This window comes from Dunckerocampus dactyliophorus, chromosome 15, assembly GCF_027744805.1.
Source record: "Dunckerocampus dactyliophorus isolate RoL2022-P2 chromosome 15, RoL_Ddac_1.1, whole genome shotgun sequence".
NCBI lineage: Eukaryota > Metazoa > Chordata > Actinopteri > Syngnathiformes > Syngnathidae > Dunckerocampus > Dunckerocampus dactyliophorus.
In genome coordinates, this window is record NC_072833.1 from 10,731,662 (window position 1) to 10,748,270 (window position 16,609).

General features: G+C 36.7%; 1 protein-coding gene across 1 annotated transcript in view; it reads left to right on the plus strand.

Annotated features, from left to right (window-relative positions):
• The window catches only part of arhgef39 (Rho guanine nucleotide exchange factor (GEF) 39), a 45,294-nt gene that overhangs the window by 12,077 nt on the left and 16,608 nt on the right, over nt 1-16,609 (plus strand). Inside the window, exons 4-7 of the mRNA XM_054752951.1 lie at nt 443-563; nt 1,948-2,066; nt 8,902-8,972; nt 14,639-14,767. Of these exons, the coding sequence (XP_054608926.1) occupies nt 443-563; nt 1,948-2,066; nt 8,902-8,972; nt 14,639-14,767 (440 nt within the window). The remainder of the gene's footprint in view (nt 1-442; nt 564-1,947; nt 2,067-8,901; nt 8,973-14,638; nt 14,768-16,609) is intronic.

Consider the following 16,609-nt stretch of genomic DNA (forward strand, 5'->3'; position numbering starts at 1 on the left):
ACACACTAAATTTCTACAGGAGATAATGATTCCAAACCACCATACTGTGACACATTAGTATGTTGTGAGACATCATCATGTGTGCCACAGTAAATTAAAATTATCCAGGGTCACGTAATTGGTCCAATAAATGTTATTTATTTACTACAAATAATATGTCTTTGTTTATCCGTGCCAGTGACACGTAGTGATAGGCAGAACAATCAAATGCTCTTCTACTAGATGGCATTGGGTACATAACTAACCTGTGTATTCACCTGTTGCCAGTTATAACACATTTTGTTTGGTGTTGTGCTGTGAGTTTTTTCTAATGTAAAATATGTGCCTTGGCTCAATAAAGGTTGGGAAAAACTGCGATAAATAGTACTGGTGTACGATATAGTTCCTTACACAATTACATCATGTTTGTCTCAATCTATGTGTAACATTCTGTCTTTCGTAGATCCTTGCTGGTCCACCTGGAAAATGGCGACTTCGGAAGAGGCTTTGACCAGTTTTGTCCTCAACTGCACCACTACAACGTTTTCGTGGACAACTTTTATGATGCCAGAAAAGTACTTGTGGTAAGACTTGGCTTTTGTGTACACGCGGGTGGAGAAAAACAACCCATTGACAACTGATTTTGTATGGTGAACGTAATCGAAACTGTGATTCTACCTCTGTTAAAAGTTTATTGAACACAGTGGTGTATACACTAGGGAACTGGACATACTTACGAATACCCAAAAACAAAGAATTGTAATGTGGAATTGATTGTCAGTTAATTATGTAAACCATTGCTCAACACGTTAAACTTTTGAAAATAGCACAGCTTTCCTTAGGTTTCTTTAAATATAGTCGCTAGGTTTGTACATGAGTGACAAGTTGAGGACGTTATGTCACCCAAATGTTGACACATACTCACGCTGATATGATTGTGCAGATGCATATTTAATGACATCTCCAGCCTCCCCCTAATACCTCCGCCGAAGCAGCCTGGCATAATGAATTACAAGAGAATGATCTTTTGAGTTGGTTCGTGGAAATATGCATCTAAAGTCACATGAGATTCACCAGTCGTCATTGTTATGTTCCCCGTAGGGTTTACAATCTAAATGCAGATACTATTAGCATTGTTGTTTTTGGCAGTCATTTTATTTTTAGTCTTAGTCATAGTCTTTTGGACGACAATGCTTCTTTTTTAGTCACATTTTAGTCAGTTCAGCTTTAGTACAAAACAAAACAAAACAATAAACAGTAATATTAAAAATAATTTACGTATAATTTAAGTATTGAAAATTGGATGAGGAAAAAAAAACAATGAGGGGATACAATTGCTCTATCTCTGTGTACAAAGTACACCTGTAAATGTCTACAGGTGAATACAATATCAAATGTATGGTAGGTATAGCATATCTTGAAAAACATAATATGCACATGCATGTGTGTATATATTATATAAATATTACACATGTATATTCATTTATTCTGCACATCATCATATGTTTCAGCACATTATTTTGACAAAATTCTAGCATGTTAAAAAATAGATATTCCTTAAAAAAATATATATTCCTTAACTATCAAACAAGCAAAACAAAACAGGTTTTGATAGCTTATTAGTAGTTATTTTGCTTTTGTTGTTTCACACTGCTTAACAATAATGACAAAGTTAATATTACAACACATGCTCACATAAACAGACCTATTTTTAATAGAAATGATACCTTTTGGGTTTCAAATTTTATGTTGACAAAAGCCTTTGACCGTGTATGTTGACTTTGACTTAAGCGGGCACTTTAGACCAGGACTTGATGAGTTGGTCGACATAGTCAGGTTGTCAACATAAGTGGAAACGACTTTAAGCGGGTTCCACTGTACTGAACAGCCTTGAAAACAATTGCTATTTTGCGCCAACTATGTCCAATTGAACATTTATAATGAGCTGAATTTGACCCCTTGTCCCAGATCCAACTGAAGAAAAATAAGGCCTTCAGACGCTTTAAGAAACTTCAGGAAGCCCGGCCAGAGTTTAACAGCCAAAAGCTGGAGGACCTGCTTCACCTTCCCATCGAGCGGATCGAGCAGTAAGTTTTCCAACTCCTGATTCACTGAAGGAGCTTTGCATGTAACCTAGAACTGTATTTCTACCAAAAAATACTTTTATTTACAGTAATTCATAATAATTTGCAAATGTGAGTGTGTTGTGCTGTGCTGAAGCATGGTGCGCTTCCCTGGTCCCAACACACTTGAACTTGGTGGACTTGATTGCTCATGCATGAATGTACAGTATATGCTGTACATGACGTATAATTTGTGCAATCCATCTGCAAGTTATTAATGATAACCGCAACCTTGCATAATCATACACATGCTCGGGTGCACAACCTACAGAAACAGGAGCAAGAGTGTGAATGTCTGACAGAAAATGACTATGAATCCCCGGGTACTTCATGATATGATATGATTCGCAATACGTGGCTCGCGATAACGATAATATCTCAATACGGTGATAGGGTGAAAGAAAACCAAACAAAACAACAATTTTATAGTTTACATTTGCAGCAGTCAGCTGGTATAGGCTACAGCTTACCCGTTACGCTAATGAGGACACGTGGTATAGAAAATGGATGGGTTGCAGCATATTTTAACCAGAAAACATCCAGCAATTGTGCCAAAACAGTGAGAGTGTTTTAGTGCAACATAACTGTAAACAAACAGGATTTTATTTTAGGTGTCTGACAAGCAGTGACACTATTTTAAAGTCATTCAGAACACAACAGCTCATGTCTGCCAAGTACAACAGCTCGATAAAGTAGAAGCAAGGTGGATGTGCATGTTTGTCGTGCCGCCCGTGTGTCGTATTTTTGTCAGACACTTCTTCCACACTGCAAAATCCTTGTCCAGCTTTCTCATCCACACTATAAAAGCCAAAGTGAGTTCATACGTTTTCAACTGTTCTGCCGCATCTTTCCGTGTAACTTCACCGCCCGAGTCCGCCATAGCACGCCGTTTATTTTTTACTTCTTCTGTGAATTCTGCCCATTCTTCTGCCGCATTCTTCTGGATGACATGTAAAATGGTGACTTGACTCACTGAGGAGGAACGGTGAAAGATGTTTAGAGTGGCTGTATTTTAATAATAATTATGAGAAAAAAAAGATACACGGGAAGAGCGTATTGATAATCCATTGAAGGGTTAAATATCATTATAATTCGATATATCAATATTTCGTCATACCCCTAAAATTGACATGCAAGACAGATTTTAGTGCAGATTTTTACTTTGAAGGCGATGAACTTAAACCTTTGCTCAGCTGATTAACAGCCTGTTTGAATTTAAAGGCAGTTTTCAGTAGATTGGAGACTATTATATATGTATATATATCACTTACGTGTCTTCCTTTTGCATTTTGTGAAATGCAGATTTTTGAGCTGGCACAGACCGGCTGCAGAGGTTCTTTGTCATGTCAAACTCTTCGAGCACTTCATACGTCATCCATACAGCCATCATGTGTCTTTCATATGTTTTGCTGGTGTCAGGTTTGGACAAAATGCCAATTTTGTGGTACACTGCACTTGCGGACTCCTATGTGTGTCGTGCGCCACATGTGCACCACACATACGGAATTGTGCGACCAACGGCCACATATTTAGTACGTCCTCCATGTCGAGATCTTACTCCTTCATGGTCACTACAACTACTTTCTCCATGAACAAAAAAAAGTGACTTGGGGAACGGCCAAAATCGCACGGCCAAAAAAATCATACGTTTGGTTGTGACCTAGGCTGAAGATGGGTCACAGATTTCATACAGTGCAACCCGCTTAAGTCGATGTCACTTGGAGTTGCTCACTCAACATTGACATAAGCTGATGTCAACATAACCAAAACCGCAAATAGCCATTGCTTGCACATTTACTTGTGACTTTGGCCAGAGACATAAGGAGAATTGGTGATAATAAGGATTTTTAACCTCTGGCAGTACTAGGCATGGTTTACTTCCATTTGCAAATATTTTTATTTTGATTCTTCTGATTATTTTGTTTTCATGATATTTGATACTCTTATCTAACAGAGCTGCTGCCATAATTTAGTTGTATGTCTTGACAACAATGACATTAAAGTTTCCATAAATCAAAAAATATATATATAAATGAATAATATATTTAAAAAATAATATATAAATAATAAAAAGAAATCAACCACAACTCTTTTTACCGATGTCGAACAATCAACAAAATGAAATGGGTGCATTTTATATAGTTGCTGTGGTAGAATCCAGGTTAATACTGTATACATTTGGGTCTCAAATTTTATATCATTAACATAGGCAGTCGACCATGGATCTCGACGTCTGCTTATGTGGGCACTTTTTAGTAATAATAATAACACGTTGGATAAGGACTTGATGAGGTGGTCGACATAAACGGGACAGACTTAAACGGGTTCCACTGTTTCAGTTTGGTTGTTGTTGTTTCACCAGTCATTTGCTGCATTTCAGAATCTATCATCTCAGTTGACAGGTATAATTATTATTATTTGATAAGGCACTACGTATGTACTCAGTCTGTCCAGTAACTGTCAAAATGTCTTTTGCTAAGTATCAGTTTGTGTTAGCTGTAATTTCATGCGGTCCTGATCTTGCTTGTTAATTAGTGGAACAAGAAGAGAAATCATCTCAAATGTGCTTTCCAACGCAGCAGATTTTGTGACACTAGTTTATCAAGCTGCTTGTTTGCATTTTAATTAGTTGGCTTTTTTTCCGTCTTCTCGCTTCTTCAATGCTCATCATCATTCCATATGTACTATCAAGCCCTTGACATGTTAGATCCATCCAGCTTGCCAGTGAGCTAAATCCTAACATCTAAGAGTTTACTCTGTTGTTTATATTTGTTATATTATCCACCCCATCAATGGCCTACTCTTTTTTTTTCCCCTTTTGTTTGGAATCTTTGTATTCCAACTTGGGAAAAGCCTTGAAAATAGCAGTAAAGCACAAATCCTACCATTCCATTATTCCACTTCTGATAAACTACCGCAGATATGCATATCATAACAGAGCTTCCCAACCTTTGCCATAGCCCCACACCCCAACAACATTTCATGTTCTTGCACCCTTTACACTGTATCTGATCAACAAGTGTCACTTGTTGTCTTATCTGGTTCAGAGTTACAGGTGAGCTGACTTTTTGTAAGAAGCAGGTTTACACCCTGGACCGATGACAAGTTTATTTATTTTTTTTATTATATGAAAAGAAGAATCCGTAAATTAAATAAATTTTCACAACCAAGTTTTTTCGTATGTCTCTGCAAAAGTCACAAGCAAATGACTAATGATGGCTAATTTTGTTTTAAATTTCAGTTTTGTCGACAACCACGTACTGTATGTCGATGTCAGTCAGCCTGAAGGGCCTCAATATAAACGGATTCCACCGTATCAAGTTTTGACAATTTGTTCAAAGACCAAATGTTTTGAGCAGTATATTTGTGCTGAACCGAGTCCCATTGATGCATCCAAATACTGCAAGAAGCAGTTGGCAACATTTTTTTATTACACTTTGACTAGTGCTCATTTTAATGTAAAATATAAATGCAATGCTTTGATGACACTGTGAGATTTCTGAAAATCTCCACCTATCTTCACCTAATGGAATGCCCTTATTTCATATCCATGTATTCCCCAGTTCAGACATGCATATTCCAGACAAGTCTGCTTAAACATTCCAAAACATACACACTATACTCATGGCTGTGAAAAGATACATTTACATTCCTGGTAATAAGCCATTTGTGATATGTTTTTGTGAAATACTTAACTGTAAAACACATTTGTCTTGAAAATAATGCAATAGAATTGTCTATGACTGGCACGTCGTCATTCTCCAGCATAAACTTGTGCTACTCAGGTTTTCCTTGTCCACTTTCTGTCATTATCATCGATTTGTCTGTCGTTCCCTGTGAAACTCAGGAGACTCGAGGGACATGTCTAATTCTATGATGATTTTAAGTGGCATGAATATAACCATCCCTAGACAGCGCCCCACTTTACCTTTCTCTGGCTCAGTTGCTCGGAATGGTAAGAAAACGGTTGTCCTGTAACAGCATTTACGGATGATGGATGGTGTGCAAAGCCTTGAGTGTAGATACTTACATTGCTACTATGGGACGACTAAAAATAATTGCTTTTATTAAGTGCCGTTCACAAGGAGTCTGTGTCCTCCCTGCATTATGACAGTGATGGGGTCTCAAGTTGATTGTGGCAGTGCATAACAACCCTTTCTGCCAGGATTGGTGACAAGTATGCCAATAATGGAGTTTTAGCTCTGATAGAGATTGCTGCAGGCCTTGGATATTTGTTCCCCAAGCCAAGCACTATTTAGTGTAACAAGGCAAAGACTCAACAGGCCACACAGGAGTGTGTTCTGTAAAAGGAGGACAAAACCAGATGTCTTTGGGTCATTGTCATTCTTTGGAGCCATTGTCAAATGCCTAACATTTGTTGTGCACAACTGCCACACTTGAAATGGTCTTTCATTTGACAAGGTGGGATTTCAAATTAGCTGCTTTTGTGTGCTCTGGGTACTTCTGTCATTCACTACATCCACACACAGTGAGGCTCCTTCAGACAAGGACATACTGTATAATACATACATACGTGTGTGTGTGTGTGTGTGTGTGTGTGTATGTATATACAGTGGTATGAAAAAGTGTTTGCCCTGTTCCTGATTTCTTATTTTTTGTCACACTTAAAAGTTTCAGATCATCAAACAAATTTAAATATTAGTCAACGACAACACAACTGAACATAAAATGCAGTTTTTAAATGAAACTTTTTCTTTTATGGGAGAAAAAAAAATCCAAACTTACATGGACCTGTGTGAAAAAGTGATTGCACCCCCAGCAAAACATAACTTAACTGAGATTAATTGAAATCTATCAGTCTGGAAAAAGGTTATAAAGCCATTTTTAAAGCTTTGGGACTCCAGCAAACCACAGTGAGAGCCACTTTCCACAAATGGTGAAAACATGGAATAGTGGTGAACTTTCCCTGGACAAAAAACAAGTGGGGCCGATATTTGGAATTTTGACGTACACGTCGGTATTGGCCTTTATTGAAATCCGACGGGCTGATATCAAGAAATCAATTTAAAACTGGGTTATTTCGGATCAGACGCAGCTGCATCTCTCTCTCTCTCTCTCTGCTGGAGACTAATATTTACATTTGTTTGATGATATGAAACATTCAAGTGTAACAAACATGCAAAAAAAAAAAAAGAAATCAGGAAGGGGGCAAACACCTTTTTTACACCACTGTACCTGTATATATTTTGCTTTTGCTTTAACCCTTGTTAAAGCAAAATGTTTTCAGTTGATGTGGGCATACATAGTCCATATTATAAAGCTGTAGTGTTTGTGAGTGCATCAAATCACCAGCTCATACCTTCTATTGAAAATATCCGAGCTGTTGGGAATATGCTTCCGATTATGTTATTGTCTCATTATCTTTCTTTGCTTTGGTACTAATGAGTGGGACAGGGCAGCTTAATAAGTGAGTGTCATTTACATTATTTGAAATCTGCTGTAATGATGCTCGTTAGACTGTTTCCTTTGTTACTCGGGTGCTGTGTAATTAGAATTTCCTCTCAACTCCTTAAAAAAAAAGAAAAGAAAAGAAATGAGGGCATCCATTGCTAATAATGCCTGTAATGCATTTGCTACTACAAGATGGTACAAGAAGAGAAGGAACTGGAATTATTCCTCTTTTTAAGTGTCCTTTAATTGATGTAGGCTTAATTGGAGCTTGTTAGATATTCGTTTCATTTCTAATTAGTAATCGACTACACGCACAATGCCCTCCTTCTTGTCCAACAACCCCCCTCCACCCACAGATTCACCAGTGTGAAAGCCTACTCCAAAGACCCTATAAATTAATGTGTGTTTACAGTGTTTGTGCAAGTATTGAAGTGCGCTTTTGTTTTCCTCCAATTACTCCCAAGGACTCCAGATGAGTCTGTTGTTGTTAATACAAAACACATTTTTATAGTTTTACAATTATAGTTTTACATGCATAAAACAACTCTAAATGCATATAAATGGCAAATGAAAGGTATAAATGAACATTTAAAGGGATATTTGGGATTTTTTGACATGAATGTAGTTCCGCTTAGTTGCTGTGTCATTTAAGTAAAGTGTTTGGCTTCTCCAAAAAATATGTGTTCAAAAGAGTAATATAATACATTTGCATCACAAACATACATCCTCAAAAAAAGTCAGACCTCACGAAACACTCTGCGTTATATTTGTCTCCCACGGTATCCATGCACACTGTCACCATCATTCATGTGTATGTGATGAAGACGCTCGCATCTTCTTTCCGCTGTGGAACACATACGTAAACAAGGTGGCCACGGCGCTCTGTCATGGAAGAAGAGTGGCATTACCGTGAGCGTCTTCATTAAAGTTACTTTTACTGCCATTGAAGACACGTTCTTGCCAAAGACATGAGCGAGATCAACATGGACGCCACCTTTGTATTTTGCCATGATTTATTTCTCACTTTCTTTGTCAATGCTGACACTTACATACACTTATGCTGACACAGTCTAACTAATTCAACATACACAGATTATTTTTATAGTGTAGTGATATTGCATTGTCTATATTGTAATTATTCTACGATCAGATTGACATATGCCCTATTTTTTTTTACATTATATTAAACACAAAATTAGTTCCAAACATTGTGTGTCATACACGTTTAAATTATGTTACATTTCAATGAGATATATGTGATGAAGCATAGATAACACTGACAGTAACATTTTCAGTGTTACTGTCACATTAATGTAGCCATTTCTCAATAGATCATCCTAATGTCAAACATTCAGGCAATTTTATTTCAGTATTGGTCTTTTCTTAGGTATAAGCGTTTGCTGCAGGTGATGGCTGCCAATACAAGTCCAGATGACCCAGAGTTCCAGCAGCTTTCACGTAAGTACTTTTTCTTATTGTGCTCCTATCTTAGTAATCATTTGCTGCATTTGAAGTGCAATATTTTTTTGATTTATATTGTGGAGTGATGTATACAGCAGTCTCCATCATACTCTCTTTAATGCCAAGGTCTGTGTGCGATGAAGAAAGGTAACAAGCTAAAATTGTCAAAAACAGTTGTGGTTGCTCACAGAGTTGACGTCACAACACGCGCTCAGACGAAGAGCTATACATGCAGGGGTGTCCAAAGGGCAGCTCAGAAGCCATTTTCAATTTTTATTCGCCCTCTACACAAAAATAAACAAATTTTTGTTCAACCTTTTAAAAAAAAAAAAAATATATATATATATATATATATATATATATATATATATATATATATATATATATAGTTTTTACTTATTTTTTCCTTATTTTTAGGAAAGTGTTGGGAGACTTTTGCCAAATATTTTTGGTCAATTTACGAATGGGATGGTTACCGGTTTCAAGGTATACCACGGTATGAAAAAGTCACGGTTTCAAAACCACTCCAATAGTCCGTCATACCGTCCTACGTTATGAGAGAAAGTGGAAGAGTCCACTATGTGGAAGGAATTACTTGCTGAGTTGCGAGATTAGCCACCTTAGACTGCATTTTATTTATTATTTATTTAGAAATAATTCAGTTATTTATTTTAAATGTATATCTTCCACTTCCATCACATTGTATTATATTGTTTTAAAATGTCTGTTCAACAGAAAAGTGTTTTTTTCTCAGTCACTCATCTTTCAATAAAGATATTTATTTAAAAATAGCGTATTTTAGAACTGTAATTATAATTTCGTGAAACTGTGATATTTTTGCCCAAAGTTATCATACCATCAGTGCAAGTATTTAGTTTAGAGGTTCCACTGTTGCACCAGTCCTTCCATAGGTGTCCAATTAAGGGTCTGTTCACACTTGTAGACCGGTAGTCTGATCTAGGCAAAAAAATACTTTGTGCACAATTTAGTGCGATTTGGTTTGCGTTTCCACTTGTATTTTTGTAAGCGACCAAATAATGCTCAGTTAAGCATATGCATACATGTATGTGACAATGTCTGTACAGTGTGCGACAAAACTCACTCCTCCAAAACAACCTGAAGACTTCTGGGTTGCATACGCTTGTGGATATTTTTACCTGCTGAGATGTAGCAAAGAGGATATAAATTAAGATGTTAAAAAGGTTCCTGGAGTTGGTCTGTTTTACACATAGAGATGTGCTGCAAGGAGACAGCAACATGACCCCTTTGTTAAAAGGTATAAGTTTAATAAAAGCGGAATTGCTGTTTTATTTATGCTTCTGGGCTTACATTTAACTATTTTTTGCTGATTTTTACTCAGATTTCTCTTAGGCTTTGCTAACCTTGCCTAGTTTTGCTCACATTTGGTGACATACAAGTACTATCCAATGTTTTTGGTGCGTTGGTGTTCACACATGTGCCCCATCTCTCTTAGGCCACGGGTGTCCAAACTGTTTCCACATGAGCCACATAGTGGGAAAATGAAAGGATGCAAGAGCCACTTTGATATTTTTGTAAAGAAACACATGTACAGTAGATATGCTCAGAAGTTATATATATTTCAAGAAAAAAATGCATCTCAGCTTTGTGATGTAGATGAAAATGTATATTGTTAGCATCAACTTTGTTCTTTTTCTCCATACAAAAAAAAATCCAAATATTTTAACTTTCTTCTGAGATAATCTTCGTAAATTTTCTTCTCGTAATGTTATGACTTTGTGCCCATAATATTTTTCTCCAACTTAATTTTCCCCAAATCTAATTTTGTTTCTCATAATATTCCGATTTAAAAAAAACAAAAAAAAAATTTTTCTTTTTAGCTTTGCTACGAAAACAAATTTTTTAATTTTTTTCTCATTAGAATACAACTTTTTTTCTTAATATTTGGACTTTATTCTGGTAAGATTACAGCAGTTTTTTTCAATATCTGCTGTTTTTCAGAATTTTCCAACTATTTCAACTTTCCTTTTGTACATTTTCTTCTTGTGATATCATGACTTTGTTCTCATAATGTTTTGAATTTATTCCCATAATATTAAAAGTTTTTCCCTCAACCAATTCTCTAAATATGACAACTTTATTAATTATTTTTATAAATTTATTAATTTTAATTCATTATTTTTTTATTTATTAATATAACACTTTTTTCTTTAATTTCAACTTTTGTTACTAACATTATGCTTTTTCAACATTATTTTTTGTCATAAGATATGTCTTTTTTTTTGTTGTTTTCTTGCTAAATTAAGTGCTGTGGGCCAATAACAAAAAACAGCCACGGGCCGCAATGGCCCTCGGGCCGCACTTTGGACACCCCTGTTTTAGGCAGTCTCGGTCGGCTTGTTGGGTACGGTCCTGGTTTTGGTAGATTGTGTTCACACTTCACACTGAATGAACCATAGTGGGTTTAACCGTAACGCACCCAAACTTAATGGACAAACCCTGAAACTTTCACTTTACGGGTCAGTCACCAGACAGTCATTTTAAAAGACTTAATTTGAGGGGCAGAGTCTGTGTTCATATACCCTTTCATTCCTCGTTTGCCGTTAATGTCACGGCAGTGCTGTGGCTAGTCGAGAAATTAAAGTGCGGCAAAGCTCACTATGAGTGCAACTTCTAGTTTGATGTTGATTTTGATGTAATTAATTGGGAGTGGATCAGAGGATATTAAGCAGGCGTGATATTAATAAATAAAATCCTCCAACATCAACACAAATCCCGATAATGACTCATTTCAGTCGTCAAATAAACAGCGAAGCTGACTGAAGTGCGGGCGTACACAAGGAATTATTTATGTGTATCAATTAAAATCTCATCGCTGATGTGCTGCCTTTACTTACAAATTAAAACAGCCCCAGACTCTAAGATGAAGGTACATATCTAAAAGTGCTCCACCATCGCCTCTTCCTCTTCTCATTAGTGATCTGTTTTTAAACTCTGCTGCTTTTTATGGGGGTTGAGTGTATTTGTGTGTGTGTTTGTCAGGGGGAGTGGATCGTCAGACTGATTGTATTGTATAGGGAATAATTTAAAAATATATATATTTCAGACCAATCACAATGAATCCGATTCATGAAACAATACATTCTAAGACAACTTTGTTGTTGATGTTGTTTTCTCTTGTGTTTCCCTGTTGTTTTCCCACCAAAGCTTCTCTTTTTGCATTGCTTTGCATTCTTGCTCGATTTTAATTGTTGTAATTGCAGCACTTTGGGAGTTTTTATTGGCCTGCTTACAATATGACACACTTAACGCACAACTCAGATGCAGTAACAAGGTATAACCCGAGAAATGAAGCTCGGCCTTTGAAACGGTAGAAGTTCTTGCAGTGCTTGCGCCATGGTCAAATGCTATGTACACAGTAAATAAGTGGAATAAAGTGCTTCAAGAATTGGAAGATTCCTTCAGCGTGTCTAATGGGCTAGATGTATTATTAATGCCTCAGCCAGATCTCCTGTCAAGAATACGGTAATTAGAAGTTGTTGTTTTTCTGAGGCAGCTAATGTAAAATATTCCGAGCACGCACAACAAAAGGGGAAAAGTCTACATGCATGCCTTGTTTGCGTTACATTGTAATTGTTGTGAAGTTAAGCGAGCCAATTAGGCTGGGATTATTTTAGTAGAGACAAGTCATGAGGAGGCTCGCGTTCATCCAGAGTTTCCTTCCTCAGAACAAAAGAAGGAATATTGCGCTTGTAATTGCAATTCAGTATAACTTGTACATTAGTTACTTCAAATGTGTTAATGATGTAACTAAGTGTTTACCGCCATTTTTATTACTGGGCGTCAGTAGTTTTGGCTTTGTAGTAAAAATAGTATAAAAGAAAAAAGAACCAAGATGTTAAAAAAAAAACAACAATGGAACTAAAGTTATTCATAGAAAATGTACAGTATGTCTGTGTGCTAGGAGTAGGCAGGATGAAATACTTGAAATCTTGTGAAATGTTCTCATTATAGCGTCCACATCAAGATGGTTGAGTAGTGCAAATCAATTTTACAGTGCATCACGCCCACATGAACAATTCATCATATGCGACCCAGAACTCTACAACACCTGCACCACCTGAACCATGTTGTAGACAATATGCATTCTTTACACTGTACTCTTTACTTGCGTATCTTGCTTGCCGCTGTAACAAGTGAATTTCCCCGCTGTGGGATAAATAAAGTACAAATACAAAATACGAACATTTGCAGATTTTTGGTCAATTTATTGTTAGTTTTTTTTCTCCGACAAAACCTCATCTCATTCACCCTGTTGGTAATAACTTATAGATACGTGATATTACAGGTAAAATGTATGGCATACATGTACCGAGCTCACAATTTTTACATGTCTATGTCTTTATGCTTCACTGATAAAGTTTTGTCGCCAATTGTTGAGATGTCAACTTTGTTCGGCGGGTCGTGAACGCACCATAGTTATGTGAGACAAAGCGAAAGTGAAACTTATATACCACAGATTTAAGAGAGATTTAACTTGTTCATCGACAGTCTTCCATTATCATTCATTAGTGGTTAGTACCTATACATTTTAAACTTTGAGTTGTGTTCAATAAGTGTGTGAGGCATATAAAGCGCGTAGACCTGAAATGTGTGGCAGGAGGGGTCCACATAATAAACTACTATACATAGATATCTGCAACAAGAATCAAGTCGGCTGGAGTTAAGTTTGCTATAGTTGCCCTGTGCATTTAAAAGTAAAGACATTTAGCTTGGATCTTCACGCTTGGCTGTCTATTACATGTTTCCTTTTTTTGTCAGTGGACATTTGGAAAATAAGATCAATAATAAACGATCCAATAATACATAAATATATTATTTTAGTATGGACTTTATTGAATATTTTGTAACTGTTAAAAAATATTTCAAAAAAATAACTGTATATAAATATAACTGTAAATAAATATGATTAAATTCTTGATTAAGGATTTTAGTTTATTGTGAAGAATCTGCTGCTTTGTTGTTTTTTTTTTTTACGTTTCCTATTTTTGTCAATGGATGCTTAGAAAATAAGATATATAATAAACAATCCAATAAAACAATCTACTAATATATGAACACATTATTTTCTTATGGACTTTATTGAATATTTTCTAACTTTTAAAAAAATATTACAAACTACCTGTATTCAAGACTGTAATTATTTATAAAATAATATTAAATAAATATAATTTATAAAATATAAATTGTTGATTAAGGATTTTATTCTACTTTATTGTGAATAATCTTTTTTTTTACATGTTTCTAATCTTTTTGTAATAATAATAGTAATAAATAATACATAAATACTTTATTTTATTATGACTTAATTGAATATTTTTTAACTTAAAAAACATTAGAGAATAACAGTATTTAAGACTATTTTTAAAAAAAATAATGTTAAATAAATTAAATTGAAAAAATATAAATTGTTGATTAGGATGTCATTTTATTTTATTGTGACGAATCTGCTGTTTTTTGGGGGTTATTTTGTGTTTTTTTTGAGGGGGGGTGTCACATCCCGCGCTTGAAGCGATTTGTGTTTCTGCAAGTGTGTTCCACATGTTCCACATGACTTTTATTGACAAGTAATCTGCAAATGTATGGTTGATTTAACAAATGCTGTGTGTGTGTGTTTGCCACAGGGGCGGTGACTGCGGTGGAGCTGCTGCACCAGCGCATCCAAAAGAACACCCGGCGGCATGAGAACCACCTGCAGCTTTGCCGGGTGCAGAAACTGCTGAAGGGGCGAAAGACGAAGGTGTTGGCTGCAGGTTAGAGCCTCTGATCACTTATTCTTTTCATCTCATTCAAGAAGCACCTCAAACCACCCCTCTCTGCATCTATTGTTGTGTCCTGTGGGACTTACGGAGGGGGTGCAAGCAAAGTATAGACACACAAAAGGGAAATTCTCTAAACATACAGTAGAGACATGATCTGGATTATTTGTATACTTTTTTAATTCCAATCAATGCACCTTTCTGTCCACTTGGAAACATTACAAACAATGCTTCTCCATTTCCCTTAACTTCCTTGTTCAATTATTTCCCCTCTTTCTACTTGTGGAGCGGTGGCCCTTTTCTCCCCGCCACTCCCCCTCCTGTTTTTGATCCCAGGAGACTTCGGCCTCCTCGTTGCTCCGCTCGCCCTGCCAATCTCCCCTGGGACCAATTAGCGCCCAGTCTCATCTCGCGGACCTGCAGATAAAAAGGCAGCCAAAGTGTGTGTGTTTTTTTTAGATATGGGTAATGCATGTGTGCGCGCGCCAAGCCACGGGAGTGTGTGTTTGTTTAGTTGGATGTGCAAGCTTTTTTTTTTTTTTGTGGGAGTGCTGGTGTAGGCTAGGAGCAAAGCTCCGAATAGCACCGCATCCCTAATGCTGATGTGGAAAGTTTCAAAAGCGCCTTTCATTCAAGTTCTCAGGCCCCTCTGCCTCTGCTGCCTTTCCAGCCAATAAACCCCCAGTCCCACCAGGAAGACTTCAGAGCAGCTGCAGCCTCACAACGATCCATTTCGCTTCCACCCCACTAGCATCACCATCTAATGTAGGGGAAAAGCAAAACCTCTGCCATTTACAGATGAGACACGTCAGGCTCCTCAACCGTATTAAGTAGCTCTGGAGGAGATTGAGATGGGGTGGGGGGCTACTGTGAGACATAAAGCCTGAATCAATGGGACATCCATACAGCAGACAGATGCCCTGTTCCTCAAGGAGGCAACAGATTTATGTCTGCCTGCTGGCTCCTTCAATTTAAAACCAAGATATTGCACATTTTGGCATATTTCAGGTGTCTCTTGAGAAAAGATTTGTGTACGCAGTAACAATAATAATGTCATAGCAGCATCACTGCCACACAAGGAATTTCAACAACGGCCAATCAATATTGAGAAAGACTGAGATATGACTACAGATCAGACATAATCATTGGTTAGTTGAGTAATTACAGTTCTATCGATAGTGTGGATTTTATTGTTGATTAGTCAAGTCTTTGGGCAATAGATGGCGTGCACTATTTGACTGCAGCCTTTAGAGTTGCTGTTGAGAAAAAACATTGAAGCATAAATTGGCTAGGTTCACGTATATATCTATTAATTGAGTCAGTCAGTAGTCGACCACAATCGATTTTTTTGAAGAGAAGTTCACATACGTACACCGATTATGAGAGGATGGCTCCAGCATACCCCCGTGACCCTAGTGAGGATAAACGGCATAGAAAATGGATGGATTTGGATTTGGGTGCACAATTTAAAATATGTTCAAAATTGTGCATCCAGTGTATTTAAACTTCTGACTGAAACTGTAATGGTGATTAACAAATTATTTTGCATTTTATTTTTAATTGTAAAATGAGTACCACGAGTAAACAATATACGTACATGACAAGTTACGTGTTGTGGGCGGACTCCCATTCAGAGCGGTGGTAGTTAAGGTAGTTGGTGATATTGTGTTTCATTATTAACAATCGTTAACTTATTTTTAGAATTGCGTAAGAATAAAAGGCACATAGTTGAGGAGCATCTGCTGCGTAACTCAGCTGTGTCGTTCATGAAAGTTAACTTGTTATTACGTATGACTGTCAGCAGTTAGGAATGTTCATTTAATCCACGGTTGACCC